General features: G+C 40.3%; 1 protein-coding gene across 2 annotated transcripts in view; it reads right to left on the minus strand.

Annotated features, from left to right (window-relative positions):
- Window positions 1–11,904: 11,904 nt before the first annotated feature.
- The window catches only part of wdr37 (WD repeat domain 37), a 137,277-nt gene continuing 122,929 nt past the window's right edge, over window positions 11,905–26,252 (minus strand). For both annotated transcript variants that reach the window (XM_072254004.1, XM_072254002.1), the window contains 2 exons: window positions 21,179–21,293; window positions 11,905–14,693 (listed from right to left, as the gene is read on the minus strand). In XM_072254004.1, coding sequence (XP_072110105.1) covers window positions 14,562–14,693; window positions 21,179–21,293 — 247 coding nt within the window. In that variant the 3' untranslated portion in view covers window positions 11,905–14,561. The remainder of the gene's footprint in view (window positions 14,694–21,178; window positions 21,294–26,252) is intronic.

The raw sequence follows: 26,252 nt of genomic DNA on the forward strand, positions 1-26,252 counted from the left end.
TGTAAACATTTTGTCACCATGCAAGCAGACATCGTCAAGTGTACTGTTGATTGTGGTGTGCCCTCTGAATGCTTGGCCCTTATATGGTAAAGCACTCCCCACCATTGAGTACATCTACACAGAGCATTGTCACAGGAAAGCAGCATCCATCATCAAAGACCTCCACCATCAAGGACATGCTCTCTTCTCGCTGCTGTCACAGGAAGTTGTTACAGGAGCCTCAGGACTCTCATCACCAGTTTCAGGAACAGTTATTACTCCTCAACCATCCCCTTGCGCCAAAATGGATAACCTCACTTGCCCTGTCATTGAAATGTTCCAACAACCTATGGACTCACTTTCAAGGACTCTTCATCTCGTTCCCAATATTTATTGCTTGTTTATTTATTGTTGCACAGTTTTGCACGCTGGTTGAAGGCCCAAGTTGCTGCAGTCTTTCATTGATTCTATTGTGGTTATTATTCTATTATGAATATATTAAGTATGCTTGCAATTAAATGAATCTCAGTGTTATATATGGTGACACATGTACTTTGATAATAAATTTGCTTTGAACTTTGAAATCACCCTGTTCTTTAAGCAAATCTGCATTCCAGCAAATTACTAAATGTTTGCTACCTGCTGCTCCAGTTAAAATGATACCTGATGCCTTCTGGTTCTCCTTGATTTACAACTCATCTCCATTAATGACTGCCCCAACACTGCCCTGAAATTACTCTAACCAATATCATTAATAATGATGATTAAGGCAACCTATTCACTTCCTCCCTTTGACGTGTCTGAAATCTTTGACACAGTTGACTGCACTATTCTCCTCCAATTTCTCTCAGGTATTAGTCAGCTACATGGGACATCACTTTTTGATTCCATTGTTATCCAAAGATTCACGTGCAATACCCACACTATTATGTCCAAAGTTCCCTAAGGATCAGCTGTTGATTTTTTCCTACTTCTCTTCTGCATTTGTATTCATTCTGCAGTCTAAAAACTAAGCATCAGTATCCACAGCATACTGATAATATCCAGATTTATATCACCATCACTCCATCAACCAACCCATACCATATTTGACAGTTTTTCTGGTACAATTGGAGGGAAGGTTTTCTCAAGAATCAATCGTTAAGATAGTCTTCAACCTACTAGGAAATCCACTCCCTATTTTCATTGTTTGAATAAGATACTTAGCAGCATTGTTGTAATATTTGGCAGACATATAGAAACATAGAAACATAGAAAATAGGTGCAGGAGTAGGCCATTCGGCCCTTCGAGCCTGCACCGCCATTTATTATGATCATGGCTGATCATCCAACTCAGAACCCCGCCCCAGTCTTCCCTCCATACCCCCTGATCCCCATAGCCACAAGGACCATATCTAACTCCCTCTTAAATATAGCCAATGAACTGGCCTCAACTGTTTCCTGTGGCAGAGAATTCCACAGATTCACCACTCTCTGTGTGAAGAAGTTTTTCCTCATCTCGGTCCTAAAAGGCTTCCCCTTTATCCTCAAACTGTGACCCCTTGTTCTGGACTTCCCCAACATCGGGAACAATCTTCCTGCATCTAGCCTGTCCAATCCCTTTAGGATTTTATACGTTTCAATCAGATCCCCCCTCAATCTTCTAAATTCCAACGATTACAAGCCCAGTTCATCCAGTCTTTCTTCATATGAAAGTCCTGCCATCACAGGAATCAATCTGGTGAACCTTCTTTGTACTCCCTCTATGGCAAGGATGTCTTTCCTCAGATTAGGGGACCAAAACTGCACACAATACTCCAGGTGTGGTCTCACCAAGGCCTTGTACAACTGCAGTAGTACCTCCATGCTCCTGTACTCGAATCCTCTCGCTATAAATGCCAGCGTACCATTCGCCTTTTTCACCGCCTGCTGTACCTCCATGCCCACTTTCAATGACTGGTGTATAATGACACCCAGGTCTCGTTGCACCTCCCCTTTTCCTAATCGGCCACCATTCAGATAATAATCTGTTTTCCTATTTTTGCCACCAAAGTGGATAACTTCACATTTATCCACATTAAATTGCATCTGCCATGAATTTGCCCACTCACCCAATCTATCCAAGTCACCCTGCATCCTCTTAGCATCCTCCTCACAGCTAACACTGCCACCCAGCTTCGTGTCATCCGCAAACTTGGAGATGCTGCATTTAATTCCCTCATCCTAGTCATTAATATATATTGTAAACAGCTGGGGTCCCAGCACTGAGCCTTGCGGTACCCCACTAGTCACCGCCTGCCATTCTGAAAAGGTCCCGTTTATTCCCACTCTTTGCTTCCTGTCTGCTAACCAATTCTCCATCCACATCAATACCTTACCCCCAATACCGTGTGCTTTAAGTTTGCACACTAATCTCCTGTGTGGGACCTTGTCAAAAGCCTTTTGAAAATCCAAATATACCACATCCACTGGTTCTCCTCTTTCCACTCTACTAGTTACATCCTCAAAAAATTCTATGAGATTCGTCAGACATGATTTTCCTTTCACAAATCCATGCTGACTTTGTCCGATGATTTCATCACTTCCCAAATGTGCTGTTATCACATCTTTGATAACTGACTCCAGCAGTTTCCCCACCACCGACGTTAGGCTAACCGGTCTATAATTCCCCGGTTTCTCTCTCCCTCCTTTTTTAAAAAGTGGGGTTACATTAGCCACCCTCCAATCCTCAGGAACTAGTCCAGAATCTAACGAGTTTTGAAAAATTATCACTAATGCATCCACTATTTCTTGGGCTACTTCCTTAAGCACTCTAGGATGCAGACCATCTGGCCCTGGGGATTTATCTGCCTTCAATCCCTTCAGTTTACCTAACACCACTTCCCTACTAACATGTATTTCGCTCAGTTCCTCCATCTCACTGGACCCTCTGTCCCCTACTATTTCTGGAAGATTATTTATGTCCTCCTTAGTGAAGACAGAACCAAAGTAATTATTCAATTGGTCTGCCATGTCCTTGCTCCCCATAAGCAATTCACCTGTTTCTGTCTGTAGGGGACCTACATTTGTCTTTACCAGTCTTTTCCTTTTTACATATCTATAAAAGCTTTTACAGTCAGTTTTTATGTTCCCTGCCAGTTTTCTCTCATAATCTTGTTTCCCCTTCCTAATTAAGCCCTTTGTCCTCCTCTGCTGAACTCTGAATTTCTCCCAGTCCTCAGGGGAGCCACTTTCTCTGGCTAATTTGTATGCTTCTTCTTTGGAATTGGTACTATCCCTAATTTCTCTTGTCAGCCACGGGTGCACTACCTTCCTTGATTTATTCTTTTGCCAAACTGGGATGAACAATTGTTGTAGTTCATCCATGCAACCTTTAAATGTTTGCCATTGCATATCCACCGTCAATCCTTTAAGTGTCATTTGCCAGTCTATCTTAGCTAATTCACGTCTCATACCTTCAAAGTTACCCCTCTTTAAGTTCAGAACCTTTGTTTCTGAATTAACTATGTCACTCTCCATCTTAATGAAGAATTCCACCATATTATGGTCACTCTTACCCAAGGGGCCTCTCACGACAAGATTGCTAATTAACCCTTCCTCATTGCTCAAAACCCAGTCCAGAATAGCCTGCTCTCTAGTTGGTTCCTCGACATGTTGGTTCAAAAAACCATCCCGCATACAATCCAAGAAATCCTCTTCCTCAGCACCTTTACCAATTTGGTTCACCCAATCTACACGTAGATTGAAGTCACCCATTATAACTGCTGTTCCTTTATTGCACACATTTCTAATTTCCTGTTTAATACCATCTCCGACCTCACTACTACTGTTAGGTGGCCTGTACACAACTCCCACCAGCGTCTTCTGCCCCTTAGTGTTACGCAGCTCTACCCATATCGATTCCACATCTTCCCGGCTTATGTCCTTCCTTTCTATTGTGTTAATCTCTTCTTTATCCAGCAACACCACCCCACCTCCCCTTCCTTCATGTCTATCCCTCCTGAATATTGAATATCCCTGAACGTTGAGCTCCCATCCTTGGTCACCCTGGAGCCATGTCTCTGTGATCCCAACTATATCATAATCATTAATAACAATCTGCACTTTCAATTCATCCACCTTATTACGAATGCTCCTTGCACTGACACACAAAGCCTTCAGGCGCTCTTTTACAACTCTCTTAGCCCTTATACAGTTATGTTGAAAAGTGGCCCTTTTTAATGCTTGCCCTGGATTTGTCGGCCTGCCACTTTTACTTTTCTCCTTACTACTTTTTGCTTCTACCCTCACTTTACACCCTTCTGTCTCTCTGCACCGGTTCCCATCCCCCTGTTGTGAACTAACCTCCTCACGCCTAGCCTCTTTAATTTGATTCCCACCCCCCAACCATTCTAGTTTAAAGTCACCTCAGTAGCCTCGCTAATCTCCCTGCCAGGATATTGGTCCCCCTAGGATTCAAGTGTAACCCGTCCTTTTTGTACAGGTCACGCCTGCGCCAAAAGAGGTCCCAATGATCCAAAAACTTGAATCCCTGCCCCCTGCTCCAATCCCTCAGCCACGCATTTATCCTCCACCTCATCGCATTCCTACTCTCACCGTCGCGTGGCACAGGCAGTAATCCCGAGATTACTACCTTTGCGGTCCTTTTTCTCAACTCCCTTCCTAGCTCCCTATATTCTCCTTTCAGGACCTCATCCCTTTTCCTATCTATGTCATCCTATCTGTCCCACTGAGACCATCTTAGCTGAAACTCTCAACCCCTAGTTCATTACCTCTTGACTTCGCTATGCCATGGCATTTCTGGTCTGCCTCCCTCATTCTACCTTCCATAAGATGCAAAATTGCACTCCCTCTATCTAAACACACCAAGTCCCATTGATCCTTGTATCACTGGCTGAACTCTTGCTCCTTGTTAAAATTCACATTCTTGCTTTCAAATTTTTACCCCCGGAGATCCACATGCACTCTATTGGCAATGTTGATGAGACAATGTATAGAGAGGAGGTAGGGTGGCTGGTAGGATGGTGTGAGCACAACAACTTGAGTCTCAAGGCAAAAGAGATGATTGTGCAGTCTAGCCACTCCTCACTGCACATAAACTGCTCCTTTGTGGAGCGGGTTAGAAGCACCAAGTTTCTGGGAGAATAGTGGACAATCTCACCTGGTCCCTCAACAGCACCCCTTCATTTCCTGAAGAGATTCAGGCAAGCAAAGCTCCCCCTCCCCCATTCTAACCATTTTTTTATAGAAGCACCAGCGTGTGTCCTAACCAGCTGGTATGGAAAATACAAGACAGCTGGCTGCAAGTCCCTACAGAGGATTGTAAGAACTGCTGAGAGAATCTTTGGGGTCTCTCTCTACCCAACAGAGACATTTATCGGGAGTGCTGCATGCACAGTGCCCTTAGCATTGCCAATGCTCCCTCCAACAATCTCTTTGACCCCCTCGCATCAGGCAGGAGGTACAGTAGCATTAAGAACTGTTGGATAGGAAACAGCTTTTTCTTCCAGGCCATAAGACTATTGAACTCCCTGCCACCATCCTCGTCTCATCATGTATAAAGCACCAGTAGTGTTATATTGTTTACTTTTTAAACTTGTGTTGTAAATGCAACTTACTATTTGTTAATTTATTTGTGGTAATATTACTTTACGTGTTGTGCACCCTGGTCCAAATCAATGTTGTTTCATTTGATGGTATACAGTAACACTCACAACTCAGCAGGTCAGGCAGCATCTGTAGAAACGATGAGTCGACGTTTCCGGCCGGAACCCTTCGTCAGGACTGTGCACACATTTGATGGTATACAGTACTGTGCAAGTCTAAGGCATATGTAAAAAAAAATTGTAGATAGATAGGTACTTTATTGATCTCAAAGGAAATTAGTAGTAAAGTGAAGATGTTTTCAAAAATAATGAAAAGTTTCTAAATATCAAAAAAATATAAAGATCAGTCAACAGTTAAAAAAAACTGAAGCAAATCAAGCAACACACACAAAAATTGCTGGTGGATGCAGCAGGCCAGGCAGCATCTATAGGAAGAGGTATAGTCGACGTTTCAGGCCGAGACCCTTCGTCAGGGCTAACTGAAAGAAGAGGTAGTAAGAGATTTGAAAGTGGGAGGGGGAGGGGGAGATCCAAAATGACAGGAGAAGACAGGAGGGGAGGGGTGGAAAGTTGATTGGCAAAAGGGATACCAGGCTGGAGAAGGGAGAGGATCATGGGATGGGAAGCCTGGGGAGAAAGAGAAGCGGGGAGGGGAGCCCAGAGGGTGGAGAGCAGGCATGGAGTTATAGTGAGCGGGACAGAGGGACAGAGGGAGGGAGAGAGAGAGAGAGAGAGAGAGAGAGAGAGTGAGAGAGAGAGAGAGAGTGAGTGAGAGAGAGAGACAGAGATAGAGACAGACAGAGACAGAGACAGAGACAGAGAAAAGGGGATGGGAATAAAAAATATATTAAAAATATATTAAATAAATAAATAAAGGATGGGGTGTGAAAGGGTGGAGGGGCATTAGCGGAAGTTAGAGAAGTCAATATTCATGCCATCAGGTTGGAGGCTACCCAGATGGAATATAAGGTGTTGTTCCTCCAACCTGAGTGTGGCTTCATCTTGACAGTAGAGGAGGCCGTGGGTAGACATATCAGAATGGGAATGGGACGTGGGTCCGCCAGAGAAAGCAAGATCTCCCAGTGGCCACACATTTTAATTCCACGTCCCATTCCCATTCCGATATGTCTATCCACGGCCTCTACTGTAAAGATGAAGCCACACTCAGGTTGGAGGAACAACACCTTATAGAAACATAGAAAATATATTCCGTCTGGGTAGCTTCCGACCTGATGGCATGAATATTGACTTCTCTAACTTCTGTTAATGCTCCTCCTCCCCTTCACACCCCATCCCTTATTTATTTATGTAATATATTTTTTTATTCCCCCCCCCCCTTTTTCCTCTCTTTTTTTTTCTCCCTCTGTCCCGCTCACTATAACTCCTTGCCTGCTCTCCACCCTCCAGGCTCCCCTCCCCTTCTTTTTCTCCCCAGGCTTCCCATCCCATGATCCTGTCCCTTCTCCAGCCTGGTATCCCTTTTGCCAATCAACTTTCCAGCTCTTAGATCCACACCTCCCCCTCCTGTCTTCTCCTATCATTTTGGATCTCTCCCTCCTCCTTCCACTTTCAAATCTCTTACTATCTCTTCTTTCAGTTAGTCCTGACAAAGGGCCCCGGCCCGAAACGTTGACTGTACCTCTTCCTAGAGATGCTGCCTGGCCTGCTGCGTTTCCAGCATTTTTTGTGTGTGTTGCTTGAGTTTCCAGCATCTGCAGATTTCCTCGTGTCTGAATCAAATCAACATTTGTTGTGATCACCCTTTACCTTTAAAACTGCTTCAACTCTCCTAGGTACAATGTTATACAGTTTTATTTTTTAAAAAATTCAGCTGCTAGGTTGTTCCAAGCATCTTGGAGAACTTGCCAGTTTTTCTGCAGACTTTGCCTTCTCGCTTGTTTCTGCCTCTCCAGGTAATCCCAGACAGTATTGATGATAGAAACATAGAAAACCTACAGCACAATACAGGCCCTTCAACCCACAATGCTGTGCTGAACATGTCCTTATTTTAGAACTTACCTAGGGTTACACATAGACCTCTATTTTTTTAAGCCCCATGTATCTTTCTGGGAGTCTCTTAAAAGACCCTATCATATCCACCTCTACCACCGACACCAGTAGCCCATTCCACACACTCACCACTCTCCGCATAAAAAAACTTACCCCTGACATCTCCTCTGTACCTTCTTCCAAGCACCTTAAAACTGTGCCCTCTCATGTTAGCTATAAAATGTTAAGAGCAGCCATATATCTGTTGCAGAACTCCTTGTTTTTCTCTGCTGAAGATAGTTCTTTTATGACCATGACCATGTTTTTGAGTCATTGCCCTGCTGCAGAATGACATTGGGACAATCAGATGCCTCCCTGATGGTATTGTGTAATGAATGAGAATCTGCTTGTAGTTCCCAGCATTGAGGATTGCATTAATTCTGACCAGATAACCAACTCCCATTTGCTGAAATGCAGCCCCAAACTGCAGAGGACCTCTGCCATGCTTCACTGTTGGCTGCACTCATTCATATAGTGCTCTCCAGCTCTTCTTTGGAGAAACTTCCTCCTGTCTGAACTAAAAAAAAATCTAATTTTTATTTGTCAGCCCAGAGCATTTGCTGCCATTGTTCAGCATCCCAATCCTTGAGATTTTGTACGTAGGTGAGTCTCTTGGCTTTGTTTCCACTTTGGGAGGAATAGCTTTTTGGCAACTCTTCCATGAAGACCAGTTCTGACGTGTTTTCTCCAGACTGTGGAGGGATGTACTTGGTTCCAGTGGTTTCTGTGAGCTCAGAGCTGACAGGAGTGCTGTACTTCTTCCGATTTAGAAGGGACATCATAACGCTGTATCTCTTGTCTGCTGCACTCAGTTTCCATGGCTGACCATTGCATTTCTGGTCCTCAAACTGGTTTATGTCTGTGCTTCTTCAGAAGAGTTTGGACAGCACATCTTGAAACTACTGTCTGCTGCAGAATTTCTGCTTGGGAGAGACTCTGCTGATTCCTTCTACACCCATTTCTGTTTCAGTTCATCAGTTTAGTTCATTCAACTCATTATGTCATTGATCATTGGCATCCTGGTTGTTATCTTTGTTTAATCATACACTGTACTCTATACCTACAAAGCAATTTTTACTTGAAAAGTGGTCTATTACTTAATTATGTCTGTTTGAAAATCTAAAATTTTCTCCTTTCTACTGACACACTAATGCAGAAGAAGCAAACATCTAAAACGTAATTTACATAAAAATCTAGGGTGCCAAAGACTTTTGCACAGTACTGTATATTAAATCCATTGAATGACAGTATATTAAACTTGAACTTAAAATTATACCTATTTGAGCAGCTCCTAATTTTAATCATTCCCCCCTGATGGCTATGCATTCAACTACTTTTTCTTGGAGATACTCCTTAAACCTACCTCTTTGACCAAGTTTTTGGTGTTTACCTAAATATATCTATTTGTCTGTCATTATCTGAGTGGTGTCTTGGAGCATATTGTAATGCCAGTATAAATCACCACCTTTAACTGAGGAATAAGAAAGATATGACCACATGAATTACAGACCACCCAACAGACCACAGGATTTAGAGGAAAAAAATTTGTAGAGAGATTGCAGGCTGTTGCAAGAAACAAAAGATTGTTATAGTAGGTGATTTGAACTTTTCACATATTGTCTGGGATTCCCATAAAAAGGACCAGATGGAATTGAGTTTGTCAAGTGTGTTCGGGAAAGTTTCCTTAATCAGTTCATAGAAGTCACAACTAGAGAGTGTGTGATACTTGATCTATTGGAGAATGAGACAAGACAGGTGACAGAATTTGTGTAGGGGAACACTGTGCATCTAGCAATCATAATGCCATTAGTTTCAAAGTAAATATGGAAGAAAGATATGTCTGGTCCATGGGTTGAGATTCTAAATTGGAGAAAGGCAAATTGTGAAGGCATCAGAAAGCATCTGGCAAGTGTGAATTGGAACAGGCTGTTTTCTGGCAAACGTGTACTTGGTAAGTGGGAAGCCTTCGAAACTGAAATATTGAGACGACAAAGCTTGGATGTTCCTGTCAGAATAAAAGGGCAAGGATAACAGGGTTAGGGAGCATTGGTTTTTGAAGCATATTGAGACCCTAGTTAAGAAAAAAAAAAGGTGCCTTGCAGGTATAGGTTGGTAGGAACAAATGAGGTATTTATGGAGTATAAGAAATGCAAGAGTACACTTAAAAAAGAAATCAGGAGAGCAAAAAGGCATGATGTTGCCCTAGGAGACAAGGTGAAGGCAAATCCTAAGGGATTCTACAGATATGTTAAGAGCAAAAGAATTACAAAGGACAAAATTGGTCTTCTGGAAGATCAGAATGGTAATCTATGTGTGGAGCCAAAAGAGATGGCAGAGATCTTAAATGGATCAAGAGATGGACACAGCATCTACAGAAGTGAGGCGAAGTAGCAGGAGGTCATGGACATTATTCAGATTACACAGTTTGCTGTCTTGAGGCAAATTATGGTGAATAAATCCCCAAGGCCTGATAAGGTGTGCCCTTGAACCCTGAGGGGTGTTAATACAGAAATTCCAGGGGCCCTAGAAGAGATACTTAAACTCTTAATGACATGTGAGTACCAGAAGAATGGAGGATAGCTAATGTTGTTCCACTGTTTAAGAAAGGCTTTAAAAATAAATAAGGAAATTATAGGCTGGTGTGCCTGACATCAGTAGTGGGGAAATTATTGGAAGGTATTCTAAGGAGCTGGATATACTGTACAAGTATTTGGATAAAATGGACTCATTAAGAATGGTCAGCATAACTTTGTGTGCGGTAGGTCATGTCTAAAAAATCTTATAGATTTTTGAGGTAGTTACCAGGGAAGTTGATGAAGGCAAGGCAGTGGATGTTGTCTACATGGATGTCAGCAAGGCATTTGACAAGGCCCTACATGGGAAGGTGGTCAGGAAGGTTCAGTCACTTGGCATTCAAGAAGAGGTAGTAAATTGGATCAGACATTGCCTTAGAAGAAACCAGAGTGGTAAGTAGATGGTTGCCTCTCTGAATGGATGCCTGTGACTAGTGGAGTGACGCAGGGATCTGGGCTGAGTCTGTTGTTGTCATCTATACCAACAATCTGGATGATGATGTGGTTAACTGGATCCTCAATTTTGCGGATGACACCAAGACTGGTGGAGTAGTAGGCAGCAAGGAAGACTATCAAAGCTGGTAAAGGGATCTGGACCAGCTGGAAAAATAGCAGACTGAATTTAATGCAAACAAGTGTGAGCTGTTGCACTTTGGCAGGACCAGTCAGGGTAGATCCTACACAGTGAACTGTAGGGTACTAAGGAATATAGCAGAACAAAAGGATCTGGGAATACAGGTATATAATTCATTAAAAGTGGTGGCACAGGTAGATCAGGTCATAAAGAAAGCTTTTGGCACATTGGCCTTCATAAATCAAAGTACTGAGTACAGGAAATGGGATGTTATGATGCAGTTGTATAAGACTTTAGTAAGGCCTAATTTGGAGTATTATGCACAATTTTGGTCACCTGCTTACAGGAAATATTTAAATAAGACTGAAAGATTACAGAGAAAATTTACAAGAATGTTGTCGGGAGTGAAGAACCTGAGTTACAAGGAAAGACAGAATAGGTTAGGATTTTATTGCTTGGAATGTAGAAGACTGAAGGGAGATTTGATAGAAGTATACATGATTATGAGGGGTATAGACAGGATAAATGTTAGCAGATTTTTCCCACCGAGATTGGGTGGGACTACAACTAGAAGTCATGGGTTAAAGGTGAAAGATAAAAAGTTTAAAGGGAAACTTCTCAATTCAGAGGGCCGTGAGAGTGTGGAACAAGCTGCTCGCACAGGTGGTGTATGCAAACTCAATTTCTATGTTTAAGAGAAGTCTGGACAGGAACATGGATGGTAGGGGTATGGAGGGCTATGGTGTGGGTGCAAGTTGATGGGAGTAGACCTAAAGGGCCTGTTTCTGTGCTGTGCTGTATTTTTCCACAACTGTATAAACAGTTTTCATTAGTAGAAAAATGGAAATCTTTTGAGTCCAAAATAAATAGTATGCATTGTTTTCTGCTCAATATATTACACCTTAATTATGTACTTCATGTTTCATTACAAATCCTAACTACCACATTGAATTATTGTCATAAAAACATGTCAGATTTATCCACAGAATTTTAAGCCCAAGCATAATATTAAGAAACACGTTTATACTGCAGAAATACATCGGTTGCAAGCTGTAAATGGCAGAATTTGGCACAAGGTATTCCAAACCAAAATTACTTAATTTTATTTCACATGTAAGTGACAGATGATTTACAAAACAAGATGCAATTTGCATTTTCTTATAAAAATATATGTGCCTTTCATAGAAAATACCCACAACCCTAGTTACCCAATCTAAAGTCATCGTATGTTTTACACACACTGCGGAAGATAATCGCAAAATAAACATCAATTAGCAAATAGTTTAATGGAAGAGATTCACTCCTACTGGAGATCACTGTGAAATATGCCAAGAGGATGTGTATTAAAATTGCAGAGAGCTTCTGAATGATGCAGCACTCTCGAATGGCCAGCAGAAAAAGAAACCCATATGGAAACACAGATCGGCCTTGTTCCAGTACTTGCAGAGACAAACCTGTCCAGCATTGTATTATATTATGGTTTTGGAAAAGAAAAATGCAACTTAGATGAGAAATCACTGGGCTCTGTGGCAGCATCTTTACAATGCCTACAATGGAAATAAACAGAATTCGGGAAAAACGAGCTGCATTGTATTTCACTTTTAATTTTGCACAGTTGTTTCATATTTACGCAAACACACCGTGATGAGTGAAATGTGTACAATAGGTTTTTTCCAAAATAGAAGTCATGCACCAGTTTTCATTTTACTAAAGACAACTTACCCTAGCAATTTCTGTATTGCTTTTTGAACAAACTTCACAAAAATGTGCATACCAATAATCCAAATAGATCAATGTAACTCAGAAACACTGTCTGATTCAGCAATTTATTGCAACAAGTTTGTTTTCTGCCATAGGAATACCCTTGGCAGCTTTTAGAACTGCTCATGAATAATGATATGGTCATCGCTGGATACATTCCACTTGCTTGTAAGCTGTTGTCACACTTCTGGACTGCATTTGAAACACTAGTCCCAGAACATTAAAACGTGATTTATAATATGCTCATTTAGTTCTTTAATGAAAAGAATAGCTACATTTTACGGAGTTGCCATGTAATTCAAAAGGAACCCAGTAATTTAAAGACAAGCAAACAAGAAGCCTGAACTGCATTGTGGCTTATTTAGAGTACTCTACAGTTTATGCCAAAACAATCTGCTACTTAAACAATAAAATACCCAGAACTCGACTTGTAAAGTGCCTTGTGTTGTTATGTCATCATAATTAAACTTGGCAATACAGCCGCTGCATCTATTCATCAAGAAGTTCCATGTATGGATTGTTACTTCAAAATCAACTAATCATTTGCAGATGTCAAATCCAAAACACTCAAAGATTTCAGTCTAATTTCCGGAAATAAAAGCATCGCCTGCATAAGCATAAATGCACTATTAACTCTGCCTGTGACAATGGACAATCATTAAATCCAACCCCAAAGCACAGATCATGAATATACTGCAATGGCAGATTTGGACAGAACCAAGCAGTTAATCGATTTGAGCTTTGAATAACACTAATCTTTGGGTTTAATCAAAGAAAATTATAATGAAACCAATACTTGATTATTCCAAGTCACTCTTGATACCAATGAATGTTAATGAAACTGGATTACAAGCTAAGCAGAGTACTGTAATATTTGGTCTCTTAAATGGCTGTAGGTTAAATCACTTAAAACTGAGTACTGTTGTGCTTAACCGTAATAAAATATGCAAATATGTTAAATTTGCAAGATAATTGCTTCTAACTGATTTGAACTTGAAACTTAACCTGTATTGTGTGTTCAAATATCTGGTCATTGCAAGTAAACTAGAAAATGTGATGTTCAGATACCAAAGTTAATGTATTTTTATATTCTTTATAGTATTCGTTAACAAAATTATTCCTTTTCATTTACTGATCTTTTTGAAGCAACCTGATGTCACTACATAATTAACCATATTTCCCATTCCCTTAGAATTAGGCTGGAGGTAGGGAGCTGCCTGTGGTTTTAACATCAGTTTAAGTCGCAAAGTTCAGAATAAACTGCTTGCAAAAAAAAAAACCCAACATCATTCTTTCTATATTAGTGTGCATTTTGACAAAATACATAAAGGGGTCTAGGCATAAAGGTCACCACATGATTATCTACACCACATTAAGTTACAAATCCACCAATTGTACACTATTATCAACTCATATGACAGCTGAACAGTTAATTTTCCTAATTCCAAACACTGCTGAAATTAGGGAATGAATTTAACACATATCGCACAAATGCACGGCAATAAACTGATTGTCAAATACTTACTGTATGTAAAGAGACTATTAAAGAACAAGATTTGGATGTGATGATGTGTCAAGATTGCTACATACTAACCTTGCATTTTTCCAGAAGGCTACAAGTCAAATAAGTAGGATTTTCAGTAATAACAAACACACACCACTACCTGCACATAACTTATACTTAACAGAGCCTCAGATTTTTAAAAAAATGCCTTGCTCACACCACTACAGAATCCAACTATAACTTTAGTGAAATTATTTAGAGGTTTGCTGTTGAAGGTCAACCAGTTTTAATGACCAAAGAACACATAAATTACAAAAAAAAGGAATATTTATAATAAATGCATGGTTACACACAAGACTGGTTTATTAACCAAGCACAGTTTTCATAGGCAATACATGCAGATTATGCATGTCAAGCCATATCACACCAATCACACTCTTAGCTGGAAGACTCACAGCATTAACAGCAATAGAAACATACTATGCATATAAAGAATAAAGTTCTTTCAAGTCTTTTCAGAAACACTTGATGGCATCTTATTTTTCTTGCAAAAGTGCTGGGATATTGATATTCCAACCAATAGCTTGACGATCAAAACCACAAGAAAAGAGGTTGCATGTGGGATTGTCCTCACTCCACGCTGTGCAGCACACCATACGTCGATGACCCTGTTGAAAACAAGGAAAAGAGACCAGAATAAATAAATTTTCCTTTTTGTTTTAATTTCTTCAGTAAGTGTGGTCGTCAACACTTTTTAGTCAAATACTATTTGACATTGTAGTCAAAGCTGGTTTTTAACAGCAGGTACATTAACAAGATTTAAGAAGCAGTTGGAAAGGTCCATTAATAGGAAAACTTTAGAGGGATATGGGCCAAATGGGGGCAAATCAAGTTCAAATTTAATTATCATTCACCCATACATAAATATAGCCAAACAAATCAGCATTCCTCCAGGGCTATCATGCAAAACACATTAACAGCAGCAAACAGCGGACTGCACATAGCACATACAGTTATCATTTCAGAAGACATACAATCACAAAAAAGAGAAAAAAAATAGCACCCAAGTCTGAGTGTAAGTTGATGGAAAGTTGTCCAGGTCCAGCTTGTACTTCCACAAAGCAAACACTGGAGAGTGCAGCACCAACGAGAGGGGCAACCCCCAACCAGCACGGACTCAATTGCCTGCCACACCTCTGCTCTCTCCCCCACTGCCTTTGGCGTCTCTCTCCTGGGCAGCCGCAACAGACAATCTCACAACGTGGGCCTAGTCTTAGCCGCAACTGAGGCAAACAGCTCCCCCGCCAGACATGCCAATGAACCAGTATTCTATATTACCAATGCCAAACAGGGTCTTGCAATCATAATAGAAACATCCAAGACAATCACTTGTTCCTTTTGTTTGATTGTGCACTGTCTTGGCACGACAGTACACAACAAGTCCACGTGAGAACACAACAAAAAAATGCAGTAAGTTTAGCTTCATCGCTATTGAGTGACTAACTGATAGGATAGTCCTGCAGTACTTGATGTTTTTAGTATCCAGCCGTGACTTGCGATTGTAAAAAAGACAGAGGATGAACAAATACAGTCAACCTTCACTAATCTGACTACCTGTAATCCAGTTCCTTCAATAATCCAGCACTGATTATGCTTAATGTGATCCTTCTGTAATTCAGCATTTTCACTAATCCGGCACTCCTCAGCTCCCAATGGTGCCGGATTAGTGAAGGTCGACCTGTACGCTTTTGATTGGACCTGGAGTGACCACTGCATCGAAACATGCTGCCATCTTAGAAAGGAATTTCAGTCGCTACGGACCTATTGAGCTGAAAGGTTATATGTCTTTATAACAACATGGAACAGTACAGGAATAGGTCCTTTAGCCCGTGAAGTGCCATTTTAATCTATTCCCATTTGTCTGTACATGCTCAGTGTCTCTCTATTCCCTGCCTGTTCACACGTCTGTCTAAATGTCACTCTCATATCAGCTTCTACCACCATCCCTGGCAGCATGTTCCAGGCACCAACACTCTGTGTAAAATAACCTGTCTTGTAAATCTCCTTTAAACTTTCCCACTCTTACCACAATGCCAAGCCCTCTAATATTTGACATTTCCATCTTGGAACTATTCATTCCTCTCATAATTTTATATATTTCTGTCAGGTCATTCTTCAGTCTCAGATGCTTCAGAGAAAACAACCCAGACGTATCCAGCCTCTCCTTATAGCTAATTCTCTAAGCTGGTAAAATCCTGGTGAACCATTTTCACATCCTTTCTACAATGCAGCAACTACATTTGCATGCATACTCTAAATGTGGCCTAACCAAAGTTTCACACAGCTGCAACAAGACTTCTTGCCTTTTATCCTCAGTGCCCCAACTCATAGAGGTATGTTGTATGCAGACTTCGATGGGAGGTGTTCTTGAAAATACATACTGCTCTCAATAGTGACCTCACATCCATCTCCTCTACTTCCTGCACATCTGTCCTCACCCCTTATACCCACCACCATTACTTACCTACCACCCACAAGCCTCTGCATCCAGCACATCATTCTCTGTAAGTCCAAACGCCTACAAAGGGATCCTACCACTAATCCCACCCCCAATTCTCTGCTTTCCACTCTCAACATAACTATTGTGACCACTTATCCCTCCCCACTGATCTTAATTCTGTGGGACAAATGCTACAGCTGCCCCTACACCTTCTCCATCACAATTATTCATGGACCCAAACAGTCCTTCCAGCTGAGGCAACATTTCACCTGCGAGTCCATCAGGGTCATCTAGTGTGGCTGATGTTCCTGATGATGCCTCCTCTGTATCAGTGTGATCTGGGGTACACTGGGGGAGCGCTTCATCGTGTGTGTTGCTCAAGATTTCCAGCGTTTGCAGAATCTCATGCTCACATACCGCTATTGGCATGTGTGATTATGAATATATGCTCACTTTTTGTTGGGCAAGAAACTTTGTCAGTCTTAAACAAGTTTTTCTGCAAGTCAAATTTTATAAATTAGTTGATCAAATTCTGATTCCTTATATGTTGGCATTCAACAGCATCTTAAACAGATTGGAGCGTTATGACCAGACAAATAGACAAACGCTCAAGCTGTGTTTCTTCAATCTACTTGATAATTGATCATTATCAGTTAATGCTTCAAATTGCTAGGTTCATCTGAAGCATACAACTTGTCAGGTCACAAATTATTCATACCTTTAATTCCTCAAACTCTACAAAAGGAATGAATCAATACTTTCTCAATGGTCTCACTTTCTAATTAAGATTCATCTAGCATAGGGCAAAGCTTTTCGTTCTAATGTCTCTTTAACATTTTAAAACGAACCATCAGATGACATCGTTGTTCCAATGAGAAGATAAAATTAACAAATCAAATTAACAACATCTCATAATCTAGTCACTTCATATAATTCTGGTTGCTCTCTGCAATACCCTTTCCTACCTCCAATATCCCTTTTGTAGTTTTTATTGCAGAAGTACATTTATTTCTCATGTAATTGCAGCCATGAATTATGAAATGGAAGGGTTTAGGATCCATATTGAGCTTTAGCGTATCTCAACTGACATATTTCCACACTCCTATAAACAATTATTTTGCAAAGCAGATTATTTTCCTTTTATTTGTGGAAATAATAGGTAGTCTCACACTATTAGATACAACACAAAAACAGGCCCTTCAGCCTATCTTGTCCAGACCAACTGAGGTGCCCATCATAGATTCGTAAAATTTTTTCCTTAAGTGTTTTTCATCGGGCATTCGGGTTCTGATTTCCAAAGAAATTCAAATCACATGTAGATCTGGCATTGATAATACTGCTCAGTATTTAACATTAGCTTTCCCATCCCCCATTAAAAACTCAAGAAAACACACAAAGCAGAAAGCCCTCCCAACCACTGAGCACATCTGCATGAAATGTGGTTGCAGGAAAGCAGCATCCATCATCAGAGATCCGACTACCCAGCCTATGCTCTCCTCTCGCTGCTACCATCAGGTAGATGGTACAGGAGCCTCAGGACTCATACCACCAGGTTTAACAACAGTAACTACCTCTCAACCATCAGGCTCTTGAAGAAAAGGGGATAACTACACTCATTTGCCCCATAATTGAGATGTTTCCCAGAACCAATGCTTCATTTTAAAGACTCTGTTCTCGTTATTTATTGCTATTTATTTATATTTGCATTTGCACATTTTGTTGTTTTCTGCACTCCGGTTAATCTTTCATTGATCCTGTTATATTTACTGTTCTGTAGATTTGCTGAGTATGCCCACAGGAAAATGAATCTCAGGGTTATATATAGTGACATGTATGCACTTTGATCATAAACTTACTCTGAACTTTGAAGGTAATGTATTCAGATTATATGAATACAGAGGCATGGAAATGCAACATTTGCAAGATCATACTTGTACAAAGGCTGACTTTAGTTTGCTACTGCTTTTCACTATTCCATATGTATATGCAACTCTCATGAAAGTTGCAATTTTACAAGCACTAGATCCTTTTTCAATTAATTCTCTGCTCAACTTTAAGGAGATGAAATAAATTTCAATACTTATCCATAGTTTCAGGAGGAAGGATTTACAAGTTTTCTTGATACCACTCAGCTTTTTGCATGCTTTGAATATTGTTATACATACAGGGGTGCTAGAAAGTTTGTGAAACCTGTAGAATTTTTTCCATTTCTGCATAAATATGACCTAAAATGTGATCAGATCTTCACACAAGTCCTAAAACTAGATAAAGTGAACTCAATTAAATAATAACACAAAACAATATACTTGTTTGTTTATTTATTGAGAAAAATAATCAAATATTACATGTATTTGTTGGGAAAGGTATGTGAACCTTCCATGCATGAGCTGCTTGTTTCAGGTCCTACCACAACGTTTCTATAGGATTATGGTCAGGACTTCCACTTGGCCATTCCAAAAAACATATTTCTTCTTTTTAAACCATTACATTGTTGATTTACTCTTGTCTTTCGGATCATCGTCTTGTTGCATTATCAAACTTCTACTAAGCTTCAGGTGATGAACTGCTACCCTGACATTCTCCTGTAAAATGTCTTGATATAATTTTGAATTCATTGTCCCCTCAACGATTGCAAGCTGTCCAGACCTTGAAGCAGCTCCAAACCATGATGTTCCTTCCACCATGCTTCACAGCTGGGATGAGGTTTTGGTGTTGATGTGCAGTGCACTTTTTCCTCCAAACATAGCACATGTGCACTTCTGACAAAAAATTCAACTTATGTCTCATCTGTCCACAGAACATTGTCCCAGAAGTGATGTAGAACATCCAGGTGGTCTTTTGCAAACTTGAGATGTGCAGCAATGTTTTTTCGAGAGCACTGGTTTCCTCAATGGTGTCCTTCCATGAACACCATCCTTGTTCAGTGCTTTTCTTATAGTGGACACATGAACAGAGACATAGAAACATAGAAAACCTACAGCACAATACAGGCCCTTCAGCCCACAATGTTGTGCCGAACATGTACTTACTTTAGAAATTACCTAGGGTTACCCACAGCCCTCTGTTTTTCTAAGCTCCATGTACCTATCCAGGACCCTAACATTTCCACCTTCACCACAGTTGCTGGCAGCCCATTCCAGATCTTCACCACTCTCTGTGTAAAAACATACCCCTGACATCTCAGCATTCCAGGCAGCATCTCTAGGAAGAGATACAGTCGACGTTTCGACTGTACCTCTTCCTAGAGATGCTGCCTGGCCTGCAGTGTTCACCAGCAACTTTTATGTGTGTTGCTTGAAATTCCAGCATCTGCAAATTTCCTCATGTTTGCCCCTGACATCTCCTCTGTACCTACTTCCAAACACCTTTAAACTGTGCCCTCTCGTGTTAGCCACTTCAGCCCTGGGGAAAAAGCCTCTGACTATCCACATGATCAATGATCATCATCTTATACACCTCTATCAGATCACCTCTCATCCTCTGTTGCTCCAAGGAGAAAAGGCCAAGTTCACTCAACCTACTCTCATAAGGCATACTTCCCAATCCAGGCAACATCCTTGTAAATCTCCTCTGCACTCTTTCTATAGTTTCCATATCCTTCCTGGAGTGAGGTGACCAGAATTGAGCACAGTAATCCAAGTCGGGTCTGACCAGAGTCCTATATAGCTGTAACATTACCTCTCAGTTCTTGAACTCAATCCCATTTTTGATGAAGGTCAATACACTGTATGCCTTCTTAACCACAGAGTCAACATGCACAGTAGCTTTGAGTTTCCTATGGACTTGGACCCCAAGATCTGTTTTAGGAAGTTCTAGAGATTTCTGCAGGTCTTCTGCTGTTATCCTAGGATTGTTTTTCACCTCCTTCAGCATTACACATTGTGCTTTTGGTGTGATCTTTGCAGGATGCCCACTCCTAGGGAGAATAGCAATAGTACTAAGTTTTCTCCATTTGTAAACAATTTCTCTTATTATGGACTGATGAACACTTGAGTCTCTAGAAATACTTCTGTAGCCTTTTCCAGCTTCATGCATCTCTACAATTTTCTTCTAAGGTCCTCTGAAAGTTGTTTTGATCGAGGCACGGTGCACATAAACAGATCTTTCTTGAGAAGAACAGACTCTGTTAGTAACCTGACTTTGTGCATCTTTTTTCATAGGCTAGGGCACCTCTACAACCCACACCTCCAGTCTTATTTCATTAATTGGAACACCTGATTCCAAATAGCTTTTGTAGAAGGCATTACCCCAGAGGTTCACATACTTTTTTCCACTAATACATGTAATATTGGATCATTTTTCTTAATAAATAAATGAACAAGTATAGTGTTTTTTGTGTTATTTATTTAATTGAATTCTGTTTATCTAGTTTTAGGACTTAGGTGAAGATCTGATCACATTTTAGGTCATACTAAAGCAGAAATGGTGAAAATTCTCCAGGGTTCACAAACTTTCTAGCACGACTGTATTTTCTAAAGAGTGGTCAGTAGCAAGGTTTGAGCACAGGGACTCTATCACCAAGACGTTAAAAAATGCACCTATTCGTTTAGATACCTCTAGATAATCCCAATTCCAATAGTATGACTACATTTAAAAATTACATTAGCCCACTGGAGAGAGAAAAATTAAGTTTCAACATACAAATTAAATTACCTGACGATTGCTGCGGGGAAGGCGGGCTAAACGTACGCCTGACATATCGAATAGTCGGACCTGACGATTGTCATGAGGAAGCGCTATAATCCTCTGACTAACAGAAACACTTATCCTGCAATGAGAGCAAAGAAACACATCATGAAAATATCATTTGATTTATTCCAAAACTTTATATACGAAGCAAAGCCAAGCAAAGCCAAGCAAAGCAGCACAAGCTATTGGAAGAGAGGAGGAAAGGAAGAGCAGGAAAAGGTATCCCTTTCTCTAGTGACGGATTTTAAAACCCAAACTCTCTGTCATTCAGCCCCCAAGCCATCCAAGATATGAAAGGTATGTACCCAAAGAGCATACTCCACACCTTTGGTGGATATGAATGCCAGAGACTTAGATATATTACAGAGAATGGAAATAGGCTCTTCAGCCCACCTTGTCAATGCCAACTGGGATGCATTCCTAGCTAGTCCCATTTGCCTGTGTTTGACGCATATCCCTCTAAATCACTTAATCACCTAAAGTCTGCCAGCATCTGCTCCTCTCCCTACTATTTTATTCTGGTTTCAGTCCCCTTCCTTTCCAGTCCTGATGAAGGATCTCCGCCCGAAACGTCGACTGTACTCTTCTTTTTATAGATGCTGTCTGGCCTACTGAATTCCTCCAGCATTTTGTGCGTGTTGCAAGGAGTTTAGGGGACTGACTACATCAGGGAGGTGGGAGCAGAGAGTTTCAGATTGGGCAATGAAGGGCTGGCAAAGACAAGAAATCAAGGTAAGCATTTAAACTGCGACCAACATAGGACACTGAGCTTCAAGTGCCACAGTGATGGTCCAAAGGGATTACTGCACATCTTCTTGTAACACAGAAAGCACATTGGAGTCACTGGGGTAAGTCATTTCAGGAAGTACCCAACTGGCAAAAGTTTCATTTGAAGCCCATAAGATTGAAACTTTTCAGCACAATTTAGATGTTGCTAATTTAACCCATTGAAAATCAAATTGGTGATCAGATCAAATCTATTTTTAAACTGCAATGCAGTAAAAGAAAACAGTGCTGCACGTGCTATTTCTAAGGAGTTAGTTTCAACTGAAACTAGCATGGACATGGTAGACAAATGATTTCCTTCTGCGCTACAATGTCAAGCAATTCCTAAAGGCAATATAAAATTACAAGAGGCATAGATAGAGCACCGATATCTTTTTCCCCAGGGTCAAAATGTCTGACACTTGAAGGCATGTATTTAAGCTGAGAAGAGGAAAGTTCAAACAATATGTGCAGGACAAGTTTTTTTTTTAAACAGTGTGGTGGGTTCATGCACTGTCTACTGTGATACAAAAGAGGCGATTAAGAGGTGCTCAGGCAAAATAGACCATATGTGGACAGAAGGGATTAATGTAAATAAATATCATTATCTTAATTAACACAGCACAACATTGTGGGCAGAAGTGCCTGCTCTGCTTCTGTACTGCTTTACATTCTATGATTAACCCAGCACACCAGGTTCCATTTTTGTTTCTCGTTAATGCTTCGGCTGTGCTCACAAAGAAACTGACTGATAAAATACTGGAAGCGAAAAAGCTAAAGATTATTTGAATTAAATGAATGCTGCAATCGGAGGACAGTTCCACTCTGCTGGCTGAATGAAATAAATAGTTTCCCTAATTTCCATGATACTGATTTACACTTTGATGTTAGTATTGAGAGTGGACAACATTTCCACTCTTTATTCCATTGGAGTATTTGCTGGGCATTGATAATGACTAAGAACCTTATATAAAAAAAACACTGCTGCCTAAGAAAGCTCTGCTGAAAAGACTTTTTAAACAAAATTCAACCTCCCACATTCAATTCCAAGACGCTATCTTAATAAGCATAATAATTAGATTTCCTTTTTTAAAAGCCTTCAAGCAACAGCAAAACACGTTAATTGTCACGATCCTTAATTGCATTTATATTCTATCAAATAACTGCAGTCAGCAACAGCTGAATGTTTTTTTTCTTCTGATAAAGAAATAGTAATTTTTCCAGTACTGTTCATTGTTCAGTGCCACTCCATCAAAGACATTGTAAAAGGGCTCAATCCATGTGACGTTTCCCAAGGAAAATGTTGCTAACCCTCTGCCTCAACCAGAGCATGAGGATAGGAGGGCATCCATTTAAAACAGAGATGTAGAGAAATTTCTTTCGCTAGGGGGTAATGAATTTGTGGAATTTGTTACCACAAGCAGCTGTGGAGACAAAGTCATTGGGTGTATTTAAGGCATTGAAAGGTTCTTGATTGGACACAGCACCAACCTACTTATCCCACTCGACCTGCATATCAAAGTCCCATGACTATCGTAACATTGCCCTTTTGTCATGCATTTTCTATCTCCCATTGTAATTTGTTGGCCACATTCTTACAACTGTTTGCAGGTCTGTATACCCGGAGGTGGAGTTAAGATGGCGCTAAACACTAACTCCTTTGCTTGCATCTTCGGAAACAACTCTATTTCCGTCTTTAATATTTTCATTTTTCCCTTTCAGGGTTCTTTTGAAGACCCTGACCTAGACTTCACATACTACAAGCAAACTTCAGTTCTTTGCGGGAATAAAACCTTCAGTCCTGTATTGACGTTTTTGATTCTGTCTGCCTTTTACATTGTAACTCATCCTGTTGACTACAATTTTGCCCTATCAACAGCCCCTCCTCACTACACATTGCATCTGTTTGTAAACCAGCTACCTCAACTTTAGCACTATTATCGGCCTTTCCTCCAATACTTCTTGCTTTGAAATATATGCAGCTTAGGACACTAGTCGCACCATGCTCAACCTTTTGATTCTCAACTTTGTCTGAGGTCTTAACAACATCTGCCTCCACAACCTCTTCACTAACTGTTCTGGCACTCTGGTTCCCATTCCCCTGCAACTCTAGTTTAAAAATAGCTGTCATACTCACAATAAGCAAATAGCCTTATGTGATAAGGATTTCATAAAGCTCAAACTAAGATTTATCAGAATACATATGTCACCATATACAACCCAGAGATTCATTTTCATGCAGAAGACTCAATAAATCTACAATAGAATCATGAAAAGACTGCACCAACTTGGGCATTCAGTGTGCAAAAAACAACAAACTGTGAATATACAAAAATAAAAATAAGTTAGCAATTAATATCAAGAACATGAGATGAAGAGTTCTTGAAAGTGAGTCCATAGGTTGTGGGGCCATTTCGATGATGGGGCAAGTGAAATTGAGTGAAGTTATCCTCTTTGGTTCAAGAGCCTGATGGATGAGGGGTAATAGCCATTCCTGAGCCTAATGGATGAAGGGCAATAACCATTCCTGAGCCTGATGAATGAGGACCAATAACTGTTCCTGAGCCTGGTGGTATGAGTACTGAAGCTCCTGGTACCTTCTACCTAATGGAAGCAGCAAGAAGAGAGCATGACCTGGCTGGAAGGGTATCCCTGATGATGTTGCTTTCCTGCAACAATGCTTCATATAGATGTGCTCAATGGTAGGCATGGCTTTATCTGTGATGGACTGGGCTATATCCACTACTTTTTGTAAGATTTTCTGTTCAAAGGTATTGGTGTTTCAATACCAAGCTGTGATGCAGCCAACCTTACCATAGATAACATCACCAAAACATATTTTATACCTTCTATGAGCAAAAGCTTTGATAAAGGACCAAGCTTTAGAATTTTACTCTCATCCTGCCTTTATGAATGTGTAATTCCAAAAAAATGTCAGTCAGAAGTTTAGTGTAAGGTGATCGGTTCACTCCTGCCATCCCTCTACTGACCCTGTCACTTACTACGGCCATGGCTTTAACTTGGGACATAATCAGAGTTACTCAGCCTTTAATTAGAAGGTACTTCCTTGATAATCTCAGCTATACCGAAAGAAGACAAGGATAAAATGGAATGTGGGTCATTTAGACCAATATCTGTTTTTAATGTGGATTATAGAATATTTACCTCCATCATAGCCAAACGATTAGAAGAGTTTCTACCCACACTGATACATAATGATCAGACAGGTTTTATACAACAACGCCAAACACAAGACAATATACAAAGGACACTTCACATTATGGATCATATTAAAAAAATGAAATTGAAGCAATAGTGATAAGAGTGGATGCTGAAAAGGCATTTGATTCGGTTAATTGGAATTTTCTTTATAGAGTTTTACATAGATTTGGTCTACATGACACAATTATTAAAACGATACAGGCACTATATGACAATCCTACTGCCAGGACTAAAATCAATGGATATTTATCTACTAGTTTTACCCTAGAAAGGGGCACGAGACAGGGTTGTGCATGGTCACCGATACTCTTCTCATTATGTCTGGAACCCTTAGCTCAATACATCAGACAAAATGAAGATATCAGGGGAATTACTATTAAAGGGACAGAGCATAAATTGGCCTGTTACGCGGATGACATTTTGATCTATTTAGGGCAACCAACATACTCCTTACCAAAATTGATGCAATCCTTTGAACAATATGGCCAATTATCAGGATACAAGATCAACATATATAAAACCCAACTACTTTCATATAAGTATAGCCCACCAAGAGAAGTTGAAAGTAGATATCCTTGGGCATGGCAAACAGAGTCCGTCAAATATTTGGGCATCATTATGCTAAACGATTTGGCAAAATTATCAGAATGCAATTATCAGCTTATATATAAAAAAGATTAAGGAAGATATAACAAGATAGAACCCAATTCATTTTCTTGGTCTCATTTCAAGGATTGAATCTATTAAAATGAATATACTGCCCAGACTACTATATCTCTTTCAGACCCTACCAATAGAGATTAACCAAAATCAATTCAATGAATGAACAAGATGCTATCAAGATATATATGGCAAGGTAAAAGGCCCAAGGTTTGTCTCAAAACTTTGTAATTAGCCAAGGAAAAGGGGGGAAGGGGTCTACCTTCTCTCACAGATTATTATTTTGCAGCACAGTTGAGAGCCGTGATATGCTGGTGCAACCCATCACATGACGCTCAATGGAAAAACATTGAGGAGGGGATACCTTCCATCCCCATACAGGCAATTTTGG

Source organism: Mobula birostris, chromosome 3, assembly GCF_030028105.1.
Source record: "Mobula birostris isolate sMobBir1 chromosome 3, sMobBir1.hap1, whole genome shotgun sequence".
Lineage (NCBI taxonomy): Eukaryota > Metazoa > Chordata > Chondrichthyes > Myliobatiformes > Myliobatidae > Mobula > Mobula birostris.